The 18936-nt window shown below is 39.7% G+C and overlaps 1 protein-coding gene across 1 annotated transcript in view; it reads left to right on the forward strand.

Moving 5' to 3' along the window:
- Positions 1 to 14082, forward strand: part of MOXD1 (monooxygenase DBH like 1) — a 53228-nt gene extending 39146 nt beyond the window's left edge. The window contains exons 8-12 of the mRNA XM_080583819.1: positions 1475 to 1666; positions 4463 to 4522; positions 7732 to 7874; positions 11209 to 11377; positions 13594 to 14082. Coding sequence (XP_080439945.1) covers positions 1475 to 1666; positions 4463 to 4522; positions 7732 to 7874; positions 11209 to 11377; positions 13594 to 13761 — 732 coding nt within the window. The 3' untranslated portion in view covers positions 13762 to 14082. The remainder of the gene's footprint in view (positions 1 to 1474; positions 1667 to 4462; positions 4523 to 7731; positions 7875 to 11208; positions 11378 to 13593) is intronic.
- Positions 14083 to 18936: the final 4854 nt, after the last annotated feature.

Raw genomic sequence — 18936 nt, forward strand, 5'->3', positions numbered from 1 at the left:
AAGAAGTGTTTAGTATATCCAAAGTTTGGATCTGTAAATCTCAATTGGAATGGAAGTGATGTCAAATTTACTGATTTTAAAATGTTTTTGACCAGGAAAAAAGGTTTCAGATATAAACCTAGAATATTTCACTGTCTGTTGACATGAAGATGGGAAGTAGGACATACTGTAATTACAGCTTCTTAATTTAAAGTGGCACAATATTGATGTCATTCATAGCTGCATAGATCCATCTAAATATTTATTTATTTATCTATAAATAAACATCCACATTCATCAGTATTGGTCAGTAACACTAAAGTAATGTTGAGATTTCAATATAATACATATAAAATTATGGTATATACCCCTCCAAAGGGACCTCGACAAGCTTGAGAAGTGGATCCATGTGAAGCTAATGAGGTTCAGCAAGTCCAAGTGCAAGGTGCTGCACCTAGGTCAGGGCAATCCCGGACACGAGTACAGAGTGGGTGAAGAACTCACTGAGAGCATCCCTGCAGAGAAGAACTTGAGGGTTCTGGTGGACAAAAAGCTTGGCGTGAGCCAGCAGTGTGTGCTTGCAGCCCAGAAGGCCAACTGCATCCTGGGCTGTATTAAAAAAGGAGTGTCCAGCAGGCTGAGGGAGGTGATTGTCCCCATCTACTCTGCCCTGATGAGGCCCCACTTGGAGTGCTGCATCCAGGTCTGGAGCCCCCAGCACAAGAATGATGTGGATCTGTTAGAATGGGTCCAGAGGAGGGCCACAAAGATGATCAAGGGGCTGGAGCACTTCTATGAAGAAAGGCTGAGAGAGCTGGGGCTGTTCAGCCTACAGAAGAGAAGGCTTCGGGGTGACCTCAGTGCAGCTTTTCAGCACTTAAAAGGGACTTATAAAAAGAGAGACTCTTTGCTTAATCAGATAATGACAGTACAAGGAGGGTTGGTTTTAAACTGAAAGAGAGGAGATTTAGATTAGAGGTTAGGAGGAAATTCTTCACTCAGAGGGTGATGAGGAAATGGAAGAAGTTACCCAGGGAGGTTGTAGGTGCCCCATCCCTGGAGGTATTCAAGACCAGGTTAGATTAGGCCCTGGGCAACCTGATCTAGCTGGTGGCATTCCTGCCCATGGCAGGCGGGTTGGAACTAGGTGATCTTTAAGGTCTCTTCCAACTCGAGCCATTCTGTGATCCTATGATGATGATTCTATGAAAAGTCTTAATGTATTGATAACTATTGGCAGTCCAGTTGATTTTCATAAAAACTATGTGGATTTGGAATTAAGACATGGTTTTATTAAAAAGAAGCAAAAAAAATAAAAATCCCAGCAACTTTTTAATATATAAAACCTTAATTTCACATTCTGATTTGCTTTTGCTCCAGACTGTACTTTGTTGTAAACTGACAGAACATGAACTGCATTTATTAATATATCTTCACTATGCATTACATTACATTGCACCTAAGCACACTGATGGTGTTGGTTTCCCCTGGCCAGGCTCTAGGTGCTGAGAGACCTAGCGGGATTCACGTGTTTGCAGTACTTCTTCATGCTCATCTTGCTGGCAGAGCTATCCGGATGCGCCACTTCCGCAATGGCGAGGAGCAGAAGCTGCTTGCATATGATGATGAGTTTGACTTCAACTTCCAGGAGTTTCAGTATCTGGAAGAAGAAAGAACCATTTTGCCAGTATGACACTCTTAATGTTTTCCCTGAAGTTGTTTAAGAGATCATATACCTAACATTTACTCACACTTAGGATTAATTTCTTTAATGTTTTGGTCATTTTCCCACTTATCACAGAGTGATTAATGCATTAAAGCTGCTGTGTCTTGTAAGTATCCACACAATTCATTACAGAACTGGCTTGGACCATCAGTTCATCTACTGGGTGTTTTTTGGTGTCTACAATTACTGACTTGAACTTTACCATCATAAATTCTTGAACAAAGTGGATGACAAAATCACAGGTGTGCCTGGTTGTGCCATCATCGTGAATCCGGCCAGCCGAAGAATGGAAACATCCCCTTGTGGCTTTACTGAGCCGTTGTAACCAAATAGCACATCCTGAGAATTTGCACATGGCAAGTATTCAGCCTTGCAAATGTGTCTGCAAATCAACCATTCTAAGTCTTCTATTTGCTTCATATTTTTATTTGTTGTTGGGAATAAAATTCTACACTCCTGTTCTACATGAGGTTTCACTAAGTAAACAAAACCCTTTGGAAAAAGGAATCATGCAATTCTATCTGCTGTTCTTATGATAATGTAATACACTTAAAAAACAAACAAACAAACAATTTTTATATTATAAAGTGTTAAATTAAACCAGTAGCTATTCATGGGTATTTCATGAAAGAAGTCTCTCTATCTATGTTTTTGGATGAGTCACTCATTTAAAAATTATTCACCCATCTCTTGTTAGTTCCAGCTGGCATCTGTTTTTGAAGTTTTGGCCTGATGACAGAAAGCTAAGTAGTGCAAAGAGCTGGTTGCTCCAGAACTGACCAGCAGTGCAGATGGCGATGTGCTTGTCCTGGTGCATGTGAACAAGCTCATTACCTCATGGAATTGGTCAGATGCAAAATATCAAACAACTGCATTCTGTTTATGATTTGAACTGAAAAGGCCATTGGAATGGTTGAACTTCATGTATAGTCAGGAGCCTTGTGGTTTGATCTTCTAGGCTTCTCTTCAAGTCCCCTCCTCTCTTATGTCTCTTCTCCCACACTGAGATACTTTGACATTTGTCCTTGAAAGGCAAAAAAAAAAAAAAAGTTAACTTTAGTTCCTACAGCAAAATCTAGATGCTCAGGTGCAGAATTTAGTCTTTGAAGTCCAACTGCTAGTACTCCACGGAGACTTCAAAGACAAACTGGTGTTACCTCCTCCAGGAAAGAAATGTTGAAGGGTTTAGGAAGAGGGCTGGCAGAAGATGACAGGTTTACAGAGAAAGCCTGTAATACTTTTAGGAATATCCATGCAGATTATAGAGAAGGGCCTCTTAAAATTCAAGAACAAAAGGGAGTAGACAGCAAAAAGACAAAAAGAGGTATTTGATAGTATCAGCAACTTAAAAAAGACAGATAGAGTAGAAGCTGGATTTTTTTTTCTTTCTCCGAAATGAGTCTTTTTTGTACCCTTTAATTGTTTTCATCTTATGCAAAATTACCAGCACAACTCTTCATGCATCATTCTGGTATAATTCTGACCACAGTTTAATCAATTAACTAATAATACTAATAATAATATTAAAAACATTCATCAAAATTCTTATTACACTCTCCTGATAGCTCTTCCACATAGTGTATCCTTCTTTCATCTCTGCAGTCCATCTTATTTTCTTTGTGTACTCATATCCTCTTCTGAATTTGGACACAAAAGATCTAATCTCGCGAAGGAAAAACTTTTAGTGAATATTCTGCAGCTCCTTATACCAGCAGAGACAAGAGTCCTCCCTAGTGCCAACAAGCATCTTCCTGCAGGGGGTGATGAAGTTGTGCCTGTTTACGCTCCTTCAGAAAGCTCAGTCTTCATTTAGCTGGCACAAGGCTGATACACCTTCTTGTGGTAGCCCAGACTACAGTTAGTGCTATCACTGATCTGGCAGTGGAAAAGCCCAAAGGGAAGTAGAAGTTCTCAGTCTTTGAAGGGTAATCTGATTTCTTCAGGGAAGATTAATACAATGGGTTATATGGAAAGAAGGTGGTGATACACAAAAACAAACCAGAGCAAATAAGCCTATGGCATCCTTGTGACACATGTAGTTGCCCCAAAATGTCAGATTTTTGAAGTCTGTGTTCTTCAATATTTTTGTTTCCATTTGATTATCATAGTCATTTTGAGATACGTATTTGATTAGTTACAGGGAACAAAGATATTACCTTTTTATTTAAAAACATTGTAGATCTGTTTGTGAAGACAGCAAAAAGTTAATTGCATGTACTTGAGAAGGTAAGTGTTCAGCCTTTCCCATACATATCTGTCGGTGTAGCTAAGTCTTTGCCTGCCACTCCTCTTCTCCTAGGCTTGGCAGATAAATAGTTGTTATTGTGATGTGGAAAACCTTATTTTCCTGATTTGGCAAGTAATTCTATAGAAGTTGGCAGGATAAATTAGCCTGGGGAGAGATACCCAAAGTAGCACTGGAAGAGTTTTGGAGCAGGACTCATTTATATACATTGTCTACATATATAATTTTCCTGAAAATAGGCTTCTAACTGAGCACTTCCACTGCAGTTTGAAAAAATAGATCATACTCTTAATAAGGCTCTGTTTAAATCCATGGGGGATCCCTGAGGATATGGGATAATATAAATGCTAATAGCCAAAGTTTTAGCATAGACCAATTACCTAATCCTTTGCTCTTTCAAAAACTCATATCAACTGCTCTGATCCTTTTAAGTTTTTGCTGTCATCCATAGATACCCTAAGCTAGTGGTCATAAAATTCAGAAATTTGAACCTCTTAAATCTTGTATTTCAGGGGGATAATTTAATCACAGAATGTCACTACAGTACTGTGGACCGAATTCGCATGACATGGGTAAGAAAATTTTTATTGGATCAAAACAAGCACACAGAAGATGAGGTGACCATTTTGGGGGACCAAAATCTTTTTCATAAGATGCTATTAAAATGTGTGAGCTTATTTGCTAATTTGCGTGCAGTTAATTATGTATTGTCTTTCATGTCTTAGGTTTTAAGTCATAAGGAATACTATGATCGTAGTCTGATCTCTTGCATATTGCTTTCATATGTCTAGTTTATAAAAATAAGCAGGCCAGAACATAAAAGATCTTGAAAAATGAGACTTCAGTAGCAAAAGGAGGAATTTCTTCATAACATATATTAACATGTAAATTGTGCATATTATAATGAATTATTTTTATGAACTTGTTATCCATCTTTCCCTGAAATTGTAATTACGAGTTCTTAAATATTGATTTTCACTTATGCTATGACTAAGATCAGACCACTTGCGCCTAAAGTAGGACTGAGGCATGCCTAAGATGAGGCAGCTGGGAGCCATGAACCTTGGTGTGGTATGTTTATCAAGTTTTCCAGCAGCTAACCGCCCAAATAAGTACTTTGCGTACGTTGGCCAAGAGTTGCAAAGACCCTCCTTGGCAGCTGCTATCCCCAGAGCAGGGCAGAAGTGGGTGCTCTGCCTGCGCGCGCTTGTAGCTACTGCAGCAGCTGGACTGTGCCAGCTGACTGCGAAACCAGGGAGTGAGGCCAAACCTGTTACATGTAGGGACAGGCATAGCTGCAGGCACCTGCCTTTTGCCAGGGGCTGATCCCTCGTCCTCAGGAGGGGCTGGATCCAGATCTCCAGGAGGTGAGATCTGTTTAATAGGGAAGACCTGGTTGGTTGTGACATCCAGAGCATAGGGATAGTTCTTGCTGAATCATCAGTTGCATGTAGGCATATGCAGTAGGTGTATGAATAAACGCAAAATAGAATCATAGAAGCACAGAATATCCTGAGTTGGAAGGGACCCACAAGGATCGTGTGTCGAACTCCTGGCTCCACACAAGACCACCCAAATATCAGACCATGTGTCTGACAGCATTGTCCAAATACTTCTTGAACTCTAGCAGGCTCAGCACTGTGCCCACTTCCCTGGGGAGCCTGTCCCAGTGCCCGACCACCCTCTGGGTGCAGAATCTTTCCCTAACACCCAGCCTGACCCTCCCCTGTCCCAGCTCCATGCCGTTCCCTCGGGTCCTGTCGCTGTCCCCAGAGAGCAGAGCTCAGCGCCTGCCCCTCCGCTCCCCTCGTGAGGGAGCTGCAGGCCGCCATGAGGCCTCCCCTCAGCCTGCTCTGCTCTGGGCTGAAAAAACCAAGTGACTTCAGCCACTCCTCGTACATCTTCCCTTCTAGACTCTTCACCATCTTCGTAGCCTTCCTTTGGACACATTCTAATAATATTATGTCCTTCTTATATTGTGGTGCCCAAAACTGCACAGAGTACTCTAGGTTAGGGTGTACCGGAGCAGGACAATCACTCCCTTCATCCGGCTAGCAGTGCTGTGCCTGATGCACCCAGGACATTGTTGGCCCTTTTGGCTGCCAGGACACACCGGTGACTCAGATTCAACTTGCCATTGACCAAAACCCCCAGATTCCTTTCTGTGGGGCTGCTCTCCAGCCTCTCATTCCTCAGTCTGTACATATAGCCAGGGTTGCCCCTTCCCAGGTGCAGAATCTGACACTTGTTCTTGTTAAAATTCATATTGTTGGTGACTGCCTAGTTCTCTAATTTGTCAACATCTCTCTGCAGTGCCTTTCTACACTCAATAGAGTCAACAGCTCCTCCCAATTTAGTGTCATCTGCAAACTTACTCAGTATACCTTCAAGTCCTGCATCCAAGTCATTTACGAAAACAATAAAGAAATCTGACCCCAAAATGGAGGCTTGGGAAAGCCCGCTACTTTTGTGACCACCAGCCTGATGTAACCCCATTTACTATAATCCTTTGAGCCCGACCGGTCAGCCAACTGTTCACCCATTGTGTTATGTTTTTGTTTATCTGTATACTAGACATTTTGTCCAAATATAGAGAATCAAGTCCTTTCAGTTTTTGTTGTGCCAGCTGTATCTTAATTGAGTGAAATATGCATAGAAACAAAGAAACATATTAAAAAAAGGTGTATGTTGAAGCACACTAGTGTGCTTCCCTAGTAAAGCACTCTTCAAAAAGAAGGTGTCCTGTAGTAAATCTATGGTCTGTGGTCTTAGCTTACTTTTCGGTGGTAAGTTAACTGAATATTGTAATTTTAATTGGTATGACACTTCACAAACTGGTGCATAACAGCATGTAGCAAGGCAGTGAAATAAATATTTCTGAAGGTGCACAGGTTGGAATGCTGATAGGAAAAGAGAATTTCATAGAGCCTTGCATGGAGTTTTAAGAATTTCAGTTAAACAGAATACCTCAAAATGTATGCAAAGAGTTTGCTGATCCTTGTATCCTTGTGCAGAATTAAATCAGCTGCTTTCTGTTTGTTACTGATGTTTACTAGTGAAAAGCAAGCAGTTGGAGTTTAATTATTCAATCCTGTCATACTTCAGGGTCAAGTCCAGGTAGTCCTGTTTTCCTGTGTGGTAATTACACTAGCTCTTGTGCCCTGCTTCATGTATTTATGAGATTTGTGGGAACAGTCCCACAAATCTGTTTTACTAGATAAAATATAACTCTATAAATATAAAAACCGTAACTATATAATATACATATAACTATATAGTATAATACATAACTCTTTTTCTTTCTTACTCTTTATCAAAATATGTAGTCTATATAGAAACATATTACATCCCTTCCTCCTTTTTACTAGGCAAAGCTCATTTAATTTCCCGTTAAAAAGACTAATTATCTTACTAGATTTTTCCTAAATCTGCTCCATTTTGAAGACATCTGTCTGAAACATGGTACATATAAGAACCATGGAAACAACCAAAAGTAAATCTGAACTTCTCAGATCACACTCTTCAACATAACTGGAGGCTTATTTTATTGATAGGTGTTCCTTCTGACATTTTTTAAGCTCAGGAGTTGTTGTTTGAGCTTGCAGTATATTTTGTAATTAATTACGTAAAATCTTCTTTTTACTTGATAACCTAATGTGAAAGGTAAACCTGTTGAATCGGGCTTCCTGATACACATTTCATTAACATATAAATGCTAATCAGTGTTTCTACCTGTGGAATTCTAATGCTATCTTGATTAAAAGAAAAATCCCATTTTCAGGGTGGTCTGAGCACCAGGAATGAAATGTGCCTGTCATATCTGCTCTATTACCCACGAATCAACCTCACACGGTGTGCAAGTATTCCAGACATCATGGAGCAACTCCAGTTCATTGGTGTTAAGGAAATCTATAGACCAGTCAGGCAAGTAAAATGTTTATGAATACGTACAGCACCTCTATCTGTGTTGCTTTAATCTGTAATCTTACAGGGTCATTTCTATACAACCCTTATTTCTTTCAGACAGTGCAATGTGTTGCAAGATCACTCGTGCCACCTCATTTTGGTGAACAACCTGTGGAACTACTTATTTCTCCTGCCAAATTGTTTTATTGTTTTGTGTCTTTTTTTTTAATTGAAAATCTATTTCTTCTGTTAAACAAACATTTTTTTCTTACAGCAGTTACCCCACCAACAACCATCAAAAAAAAAAAAAGTATCAATGTCATATCAGTGTTTCAAATGTTTATCAAAACATATCAGTGTTTCAATTACAGAAATAAAGGATATATAGATAATTTTGAAAAAGTAGGAGTTTGGGAGCATGAGAGTTGAATTAGCCTGTGTAGATCTGTTGTCATTAATTCTGCTGCAGCTGATCGATGCAACCAAGAGGACAATTGATACTAGAACTGTTTCTCACATCTGGAGCTCAGTGCTTTTTCAGTGGCGCTGACAAGAATGCACAAAATGGGAAGAAGTTGTAAATTAGAAAAAAATGGAGGGGAGAGAATATTAAATCATTCATAGTAAAAGATAAAATTGTAGCTGAGCACCATGGTGGGGAGATGGAACTTTGGCAGAATAAGTCAGAAAATGATAAACAAAGTGAGTAGAGAAAAATGGAGAAAAACTGGTACGAATCTAGCCAAGAGGAAGAAAAGAGTATTTTGGTTAGCTGTTGACTGCAGAAGGTTGCACTTCTGTGCAAAGACACTGTCTGCTGAGACTTTGATTCCTGCTTTTCAGGGAAACAGGTCACTGCACATTTTTGAGAGGTAAACAGGACTGTGTCAGAAAGAAACCCCCCTATCATCAGTTTTTCTTCCTTACAGAAATAACCTACAAAATGCTGAACATTGGCATGCTGCTCAGCTTGAAAGGGGTAATATCATTCTGTTGTAGGTTCTGACTACTTCAGTGGGCCACAAATATTCAATATCCCCTCTGTAAGTAGTGCGGGTGGTAGGGTACCGTTACCATTTAGGCAACTCTGGATCTGTAATAAACATCATGAAGGTCCGTGCAATTCATCTGGCATCTGGCTGCTGGCCAGTGAATTTGCAGAGGGTGTAGCACAGGGAGGAAGGTTAAATCAGGTGTTGCAATTCATTCATTAAGTCAGCAGAACTCTTGCTGGCCTTCATCATGAAGGCCTAGGCAAAAACATGTCTCGCACTGAGTTGTTAGATCTAACTTTTCTGCCCTTCTCATTTCACTAGGTTGACCTGCACAATGATATTGCTCACTGTGAGCAATTGTGATTTCCAGGATCTAACAGAAAATTTAGACTTCTATAGGAGATGGGAAGAAGCCTACTATGAACAGGATATATGTGTGTGAAGATATAAAAATCAATGAATAGCATATTTTTTAGATATTAAATGTTCCTTACAATGCCCCAAATGAAAGCATCTCAGTAGAGGATCAGCAGTGGAAGTGACTGCAGACATAGTGTGGGAATAGTCTGAAAGGGACAGTTCCCAAATGAATGAAATACAGAAAAATAAATATAAAACTCTTACTGCAAAGTAATTTGATGTACAGGCTTACTGGTCTTAGTTCTGAAGTTTACACCCAAGACTGAAGAGTCTGAAAAAGTCAGAATTCAGTCAATGTCTACTTCAGTTTTAATGATATTTCTACTTACAATCCTTTTTAATACAGGGAGAACACAGTTTCTAAATCAGTCCTAGCTAGAAGAGTCTTTCTGAGGTTATAAAGAAAATATTCTAACAATTGTATGCTCTCTTGAGTGCTCATTCATGATAACTGTACTTAAGAAAAAAATGCACATTTGGCCTGGGGAAATAAAGATGTTTTGAATAGAGTAAGTATGCAGACTGTCTGCTGCAAATGGAAGAGTAATTAGAAGAAGAGATTATTAATGCCTCTAGTATTTATGACCTAATCCACAATTCTTGTTTCATTAAACTCTGTCAGCCTAAGGATATGTGACCTGATACTCATCTCTCTTGTGTCAGTTTTACACTGAAATTGCTTCACTGACTGCTTTAAAGTCTCTCTTGACTTACACATGAAGGCAGCTGGAGGCAGGATCAAGGCACTGGTGGCTCACTTTAAAACTCCTTTTCTTCCTCAGCCTGGTGGCCCAGACAGTGGTATAAATCATGAGGAGTTGAGATTAAAGTGATTGGGCTACAATAGTGTAAAATAGGTGTCTGATTAAAATTATGTCCTCCGTGCCTATATATTGAGTGGAGCTGAACTTTGGCATAGGCAACCCTTTAACCAAAGCAAATGGGAGACAGCATACTGCAAGATAACACAGGTCCATCAGTTTTTAAAAGATAACATGTGCTTCAGTGTGTTTTTAAACTAATAATTAGGTTAGTTAAAATTTTAGCCACTTTATTATTTTGCACACAGTTTACATAACTTTCTGTTTTTAAACAGAGTCAAGACAAAGCAAGAAAAATGGAAAAGGTTTTATTTACTTAAAAAAAAAATAATTCATTATTATATTTGAGTTTTCTCTACTAAATGAAAGACAAAGGCATTCCTTCCCTTCCCACATCTCAGGATGGTGGTAGGGAAATGGACTGACCCCACTTGTTCAGGGAGAGTTTTGCCAAATGTTGGTGAATTTTCAGCCCTCTTAGAGCAATGCAGCAGCTCTCTATCCCAACCTTTGCCAAAAGTTCTCTTTTAGCCAGGGCACTGGGACATGCCAAAAGACAACGTCCAGAACACTGGTTATTGTCATTTGATCTTTTGGCACTGTTGCCAACCTAGCACCCTTGCGCTCGGATGAAGTTTGACTTGTTATCTGAGTTACGACCAGAGCTTGGCAGAGCAATCTGGAAGCAGCTTCCTAATGGCAAACATTTCTTTAAAACAGTCTGTCAAGCTTAGTAGAGAGTGTGATTTTTTTTTTTCTTTTTCTTTTTTCTTTTCCCCGGTGGTGGGATTACAATAGAAGATCTGTTTTGGATAGCCTGTGTATTCAGTTTGTAGATGAGATCAGCAATGTAATTCTTAACTTAAAATCCTTCATTTTTAAAAGCATATGGTGGCAAGTTCTAAACTGATGACAAACTTTCATAGGTCTGTTAGTGACACTATGTCAAGTTTCACTAGGAGAGAAATTAGGTGAGAATGTGAATTAGGTATACATATATATATTAATAGTGCTTTGTTTTTCTGAGTAAATTCTCCCAAAGCTTTCCCTTATCAGTTCCAACTTGATGACATTTATCTATTTTTTTTTTAATTCTTTGTATTTATTTTTCTTCAGGACTTGGCCTTTTATTATCAAGAGTCCTAAGCAATACAAAAATCTGTCATTTATGGATGCAATGAACAAGTTCAAGTGGTCCAGATCAGAGGGTCTCTCCTATAATGAGCTTGTGCTTAAACTACCAGTGAATGTGAGATGTTCAAAAACAGATAATGCAGAATGGTCGGTAAGTCTATTCCTATCAAGTTTTCTAAGTCTTAAAAAGGAGGCTACAATGCCATGAAACAAATGGGATTTACTGTGCTTGATTATGAATAAGTACCTGGCTTCAGACTCTTTACATGGCCACTGAAGACCTGCAATAACAAATGATGAGAATGCTTTATCAATGCTTTCATGTAACTCAAGTTCTAGAAGTGTTTAAGAAGAATAGAAAAGCTGGAGCTTTGGTCAGGATTTGGGTTCAGTGATAGGAATATGGACTTTTCCACTGTGCCTAGGACTCAGATGAAAGAGTAACCGTATGTATCCAGGTTAGGCAACCAAGTTAGAAAGCTAGTTTTCATTGGCTCCCTCTATTGTCAGGGTTTTATGTTAGGGCCTTGCAATGGAGGATTTGAAATTCCTGAATCAGATTTCTTCTCTGAATCACTTTGTAGGGGAAGGCATATTGACTGCATAAGGAAGCCTCAAGAATCCGACTTCTTAACTCTTAAACCACCTAAAGCTATATGAACAGTCTTCCAATATCTCTCACTTTTATGTTGGTCTTGTGTCTTAAGAGATGTCTATAGTAGTGGACCAGTGCATTAGCACTCTCTCTTTTTTGTGCACCTTTGGAAGATTTTAACTTCTTGATGAGAAAATGTAAGATAAAAATAATTACTCAGTAGGTTATTATTTAATCTAAATGTCAGTAGACACTACAGACCTTCTGTGAAAAGTACTCATTTACTACATGTGATTGACTACATGTGATGATAATACATATGACTATTCACTGGTTTTGGTTAAGCTTCTTGACCTTTGCAACTGCTAGCTAGTAGCAACTGCTTAGCTACTCTTTCACTGATTATTTGTCAAAGGACAAGTTAAGAAGATGGAAAACACATGGAAATTTTATCAGAAGGGGATAGGCATCATTTTTTAAGCAGTTTGCTTTCTGGAAAATGCTGTTCCCCTTTATCTTACAGGATGAAGGAACAATACTTACAACTTAAAGAACATATTCAAAGAGCGAGTTAACTGGAAATGAGAGTGTTTAGTTCTTCCTTTTTATCATTAGTTTCCTATTTCAAATGACTTGGGCATATTCTTCAAAGATATGATTAGGACTCTTTCCTTTTCCTTCTCTTATTAGTAATATTATGTGTAATTGGCCGTCCTCAACAAAATCAAGAACAGATTTAACATGAATGTCCAAACAATCAGTGAGTTGTTACAAGAAGGAAAAACTTGAAGTGGAGGAATTAATTTGATAAGATCTTCATCCTGCTGAAGGGATGGCTTCCTGATCAGTTTCAGCTTTGTGTTGTATTTGCTAAGAATAAATCCATATTTAGATTATTTTTTTCTGCAATGAAGAATAATTGCAACATGGAAAAACAAGCGCATACTGTACAGGTGGCCATTCAAACTTTCAAAAATGCTTGTGCCCAGGGGCTCTCTTTTCACAGAACTTCTTTTCTTCACCATAAACCTGTCAGTGTTTCCTTTAATTCAAGAATTAAACCATGTAAGTAGGGAGTACATCTGGAAATGCGTAACTAAGTGGTGTACCCTAAGCTCTCTCATTTCATGTCAAAGCCAGGAGAGGCAAGTAGGTACGCAACCTCCATAAAAATTGCACTGAATTCTAAGGGAAGCATAAAAATGCTAAATATATAGAAATATGACACTACTCTAGGTGGCCCCGGTTCAGCAGGGGGGTTGGACCACATGACCTCCACAGCTCCCTTCCAGCCTCAACCATTCTGTGGAACATGTGTGCACAATTAACTGGCTTCTACATGCAAGTATAAGCCTTGTATGTACCAATGAATGCTTTCAATTGTCATCCAATATACCAAAAGCACTGTAATGCTGTAATCTTCCATTTTCACCTTCCAGAAAGATGAAAACAAAGACAAAACCAACCAAACAGTCCCACAAACCAAAACAAGGTCATACGAATCAACAAACAAAAGCCTGGCCTTGCTTTATAGGAGAGGATGCCAGTGTGTGCAATTGTTCCCAAGCTGAGAACAATGGATCTGCACACTGGATGATCATTTGGCGTGCAATATATTAATATTTTTACGGAGTTTGATGTCTCCACAATAAGAGTCACAACCACAATACAAAGCTAACAATAGAGTCTCATGCAATTTGCTAACTAGTTAGAGAGTAAAATAGATTTCTAATCTTATATGATGAAACTGTTTTATTTTATTTTAATTGCAGTTCCAGGGCATGACGGCTTTACCCCCTGAAATAGAGAGGCCATACAAGACAGAACAAGTAATATGCAGCTCATCTTCCTGTTTAAGTTGCAGTTTATTCGTCGCCCTGTTGTTTGTTGTACATATCACAGCCAGTACCATAGGAAACATCGGACCCTTTGTACAATAATTTTTATTCATTTGTGTTCTGTATGCCATGCAAGTTCTGATGTGTTTGCACTGTTGCTATTGTAGATTTATTTTTTTACATATTAATAAACTAAATTCGCTAGTTCAAAATAAAATGTGTACTTCCTCTGAGAACTGTGGTTTATCTGGTTTTCAATGTAAAGTATATATAAAACACAGTAGGTACACCATCACGTTGCGTATTGAAATCTTTTCACATACCATTTTGTTACCCTTTGTCCTGGTTCTTCACATGGTGTTTTCAAAACCAACTATGTATATGGGTAAAATTAATAAACTAAAAGCAACTTCGTTAACCACATTCAGCCTGGAGTGTGCTATATTATTTTGTCTTGGTTCTTGACATCTGCAGGTTATGAAGTCATTGCTGCAAGGACAAGTCTTGCAAACATGTATTTGGGCATGTCTGACACCTGCAGTGAAGCCACAGGAAGGGGTCATTCATGGGGGACATTTCTAGAAGCAACACATTGCTAATCGGTCTCTCCTCCCAAGAGAAGGGAGCACTACAGATGTGAGGGGACAGAACCCCAAACCTCCTCATGATGATTCCTGTACAAGGAATCCTTGACTTGGTAGGAATTTCTCTCCCCGTTTCTTCTCTCTTCATGTCTTCCTTAGTCCCTGACAATTCAACATGTTTCTTTTGTCTTAAGGTATGGGTAGGCCAAATAAAGCTTTGGCGAGGGCTAGGCACACCTTTGTTGTATTCCACACGGATAGCAGCAGTGATGAAGATCAATTTCACAGCCAAGCTCTGGCATGCACAGGGAACCTGTGTACAAGCCTGCCAGCAGCTATTGGTAGCACACGCTGAGAATCACAATACGCCAAACTGTTGATTAAGAGGTTATTTTTGTGGCCCGTGTGTATGACTTTTTATTTAGTTAGTTAGTTATGTGTAAATCCATATCTTCTTTACTCAGATGGTGTTTGGCAGGGAAGATTACCTAAAGATTCCTAATTTGTTGCTCCCCAATGAAATTACGGAACACAGTGGAAAAGGACTTGGACCATTCAAAAAAACTTATTTCAATATCCACTCTGTAGCTACAGTTCACTATAATTTTCTGCAGTGCTGCATAAACTTTACTGGAGTGTGGCTGTAAAAATCAGTTGTTTTGGATGTCGACTGCTGTAACACCTGCACTAAAACTAACCTGTGTAAATGGGCATTTTATGTTACTGAGTACTCTTGTGCAGTGTGGTGAATCCAGAGTAGATCAAGAACCTGATTTAGCTGAGTTGAACCAGTTCTCTGGGTCACTGGTTGTTAAACACAAGTACTTGCATTTGTTTGTGGAGTTACACCTCTTAATGAGCGCAGGCTGTTCTGATGCAAAGAGCTATCACATCAGAAGGAAACTAAGGAGAGGATTTGGAAACTGTCTTGTTTGCATTTGAGATGTGAGAAGGAAAGCATCATAGAGCTGGCAAGGCTACATTGTGGATAGCCAAAATGACAATTTGTGTGATAATCTACACAGAGAAAAGGCATTGAAGACACTAATGCCTCAAGGAGAAATGTGGGAATTAATCAATGCTAGATTAAATTTCTAGGAGCTACAACAATCTCATTATGAAATGTATGCATAAAGGGAGTTTAAAATCAGCTGTGAAGACATAGGTTCACAGGGCCCACTAAATCCTCCTGATGCCACAGCCTGCACATGGAGTAAGAGAGTAACTCCCACCAGATCCTGGGGAGTTTCTTTGCCACTGTTGGGCAGCTACTTCCTCTAGATGTATCTGGACAATGTTATTTTCTGTTATCCTTCCTATTGGTGCAGGATAAGGGAAGGAAAAAGTGTATACAGATATTTTTTTTCATATCAAATCCTAAAGTTTCAATAAAGAATTGTAACTGCTTAATTGTAACTACTTAAATGTCTCCTTTCTGCCAGCAGAATTGTGCTTTTCTGTTTTGTGTTCCCAAATATAAATGGTTGAAAAACGAAAACCAAACAATGGTGATGGTGAATTATAGGCACAACAATCTTCTGATTATTGGTACAGATCTTTTCTGAACATAAAAACCTAGGTCATCCTCCAGCTAAGTTATCACGGAGTCCAGTGAGCACCACTGACATTTGGACAACTTCTTGCCAGGGACTGAGATGGAAGATAACAGAGGAATAAGTGAGAAAAGAGCATGTGTGTTAGACTGCGGAGCCCTTTTGATTGCAATGTGGTCTCTCAGGTATTTACTAGTAGACATGTGGGATACTGGCACCAATCTTTTGCAGACTTGGTTTGTAATTAAGATAAAGCAGATCTAGGGTTATTTTCCATTTACTTGGCTGTTCTCTGATTTGAAGCTGTTTCTTATCTAAGGGGATTTCCTTTCCATGGGCACCCATCCTAATAGCAAGAGAACAGATGGGTATTTGTTGTTGACAGCCAGTGTGCCATGAGATGATGTAAAGCAATGCTGGCTCAGAAAGGACGTCTGTGAGAGATAGCTGCCAGTGTATCTGGAAGATCTGCCTTATGCACTAAAGGCTCCTTTTTGCATAACCTGCAACTGTTTTATAACTTACGGAGGAACAGAAAGGAAAATTTTGCTTCACAAGTAAATAAAAATATAGATATGTTGATACAGTTCTGGGATACTTCCAGCTGAAGGATCCAAAACAAACTTAAGCACATTATATTATGAAAGAACCTTTGAACAAGAAAATAAATGAAATCTGAAAGTCTAAAATTGTCTAAAATTCAAAGCAAGGATAAAGGTGAGAAGTGCTATAAGCTAATTTCATGCCATTAAAAAAAAAATAAAACAGGTGGTGCAAACAATTACTAAGTCACACTGCACATGAATAAGCTCTCAGGCACAGATTTGTCTGGTTTTCTTTCAATACTGGACAATGCTAAAGCACATACTCTTGAATTCTCTGGTTACCCAAAGTTTTCGTGATAGTTGTATTGATGAGAGCCAGCATGGCTTCACCAAGGGCAGATCATGCCTGACAAAGCCGGTGGCCTTCTATGATGGGGTTACAGTATTGGTGGCTAGAGGAAGAGCAACTGCTCCATCTCTGGAAGTGTTCAAGGCCAGGTTGGATGGGGCTTTGAGCAACCTGGTCTAGTGGGAGGTGTCCCTTGAGGTCGCTTCCAATCCAAACCATTCCATGATTCTGTGATTCTATGATATTTAGAAGTAAATATAGAAAATAAAAATAATAATAAAAAGCACGAAACAAGTAAATGTAATACCTCCCTGTAAAAATTTTGCCACTCAAAGCTTTTTTGTGTGAAGAAATGTATTAAGAGTTTCTAGTGAGAAGCTAAATATACGAATATTGTAACAGGATAGAAGTCGCATTCTGGTACAGCAGCTGAAAGTCTCATTCTCCTTAAATCAGATTTCCCACACAATGGGCCAGTTGCCTGCCACCTGTATGCTATCTATCTGTCTAATTGCCTGTCTATCCTATTTATACTATTTAGTTCGATTTGGTATTTATATTTATTCATTATGGAGCTTCCATTTTATGAGTATATGGCTCTCTTCAGATATTCACATTACCTGAACCAACGACCATTTGTGATTTTGTATGTTTATCATAAAACCACGCTTCAGGAATACTGAAAAGGGAGCATCTGTACTTTACGTAGCTCTTTGGTTTACCCCTAAAAGGAAGAGCATCTCCTCTGCAGGTCCCACGCACGACCCCACACCTGCCCACTGGTGCTTGGAGCACAGTGACCTCTAAGCTGGGTGTGAGTGCGGACCGATGCAAGTGCCAGAAGCAGAGCCATGACCAGCTGGTGGGACTGCAACTGTGCTGGGATTGCATCTTGCCACTGGGGAGGTCTGGCTGAGTAACCAGCCTGGCTGATTAAATGGAGGGGCTGTATAGCCACATTATCCCAGATGCTGAAGAGGCACAAATTTAATAAACAAAACCTAGCAGAAACACTGGCCTCATTCTCCCCTTTCTTCTCTTCATGCAGAATGGGACTATTTTTAGACCAATTATTCCTTCTGTCACTTTGAAGAATTTCCACTCCTTCTGCCCTGTGCCTCCCATTGAATCTTTTTGGTACATTTATGTCTCCCTTAAAAGAGAGAGAAGCAAATTTGTCCTTAACTTTTTAGCATAGAAGGAAGTTGAAAGAAAATGACAGCTGTGACACGAAGACCTCTTCTGGGCTGCTTCCTCCATCCCCACAGAAGTTTCCCTGGACAGTAGGGACCCCCAGGAGCATCAGGTCTCCCAGAGACCAGCATCCCATGGGCACACTGAGCCTGTCGCAGGCTGATCAAAGTAGTGGGGGCAGCTGTGAGTTGCCCCTGCAAAGTGCTTGTGGTACAGGTGATCCCACCAGCTGCCTGCATGGCAGCCCCATGTGGACAGATGTTAGCATTCCCGAAGACACATAATCCACAAAGTGATTATATGAAGGTGCTTTATTAGGCGCCGGAAGTTAGGGGCATGCCTGCCCAAATCTAACTTCGTCTGATTTGTTCTCTTAGTTCTCTTTTATCTCCTAAGATACTACATACGCATTAGGTTTCACAACTCATCTATGCATATTCATTTCCTAGCTCCGCCTAGCCTCGCTTCGTATGCTAATTATCTTATCAGTCCTTCTGCGCTTGCGTACTACTCTCTGGTGGTCGTCCGGGTGGTCGTCGGGATGAAGTAAGATGTCTTCATCAGAGTTGAACTTTTTAACCTTTCCTTCTCACGCATGCTCTCTGAGCCCTTGGTCTCAGTCCAAACCGCAAGGTTGGTTTGATACAGTTCCCAGGGTCCAAGAAGCCCCAGTTATCTAGATGTCTTGCAAATTGAGCATTCTTTTAATCCTCCTTACTCCTCATCATGAATTGGTGCATTCTCATGTTACCCTTGCACATATATTTTGTATCTTCCAAGCGCAGCCTCGGAACAGTACATCGCAAATGTAACATATTAAACAATATTGTATTATTTCTTCTTCTATTACTAACACAGACAGTCTGTCCCCAGAAAACCAGACTCACCAACCAAGGGTGGAGGGAAGGGTGGAGAGAACCAGTGACCATGATGCAGGGCTCACAGACTCCCATGCCTCGTAAAGCTGTTGTGCTAAGTTATTTTAGTCAAGTCACTGCTGTTCATAACATGCTTAGGAATAGGCTTGTCATTTTATGGACATATGCACCCTA

This window comes from Anser brachyrhynchus (assembly GCF_964034855.1).
Source record: "Anser brachyrhynchus genome assembly, chromosome: 3".
Classification (NCBI taxonomy): domain Eukaryota; kingdom Metazoa; phylum Chordata; class Aves; order Anseriformes; family Anatidae; genus Anser; species Anser brachyrhynchus.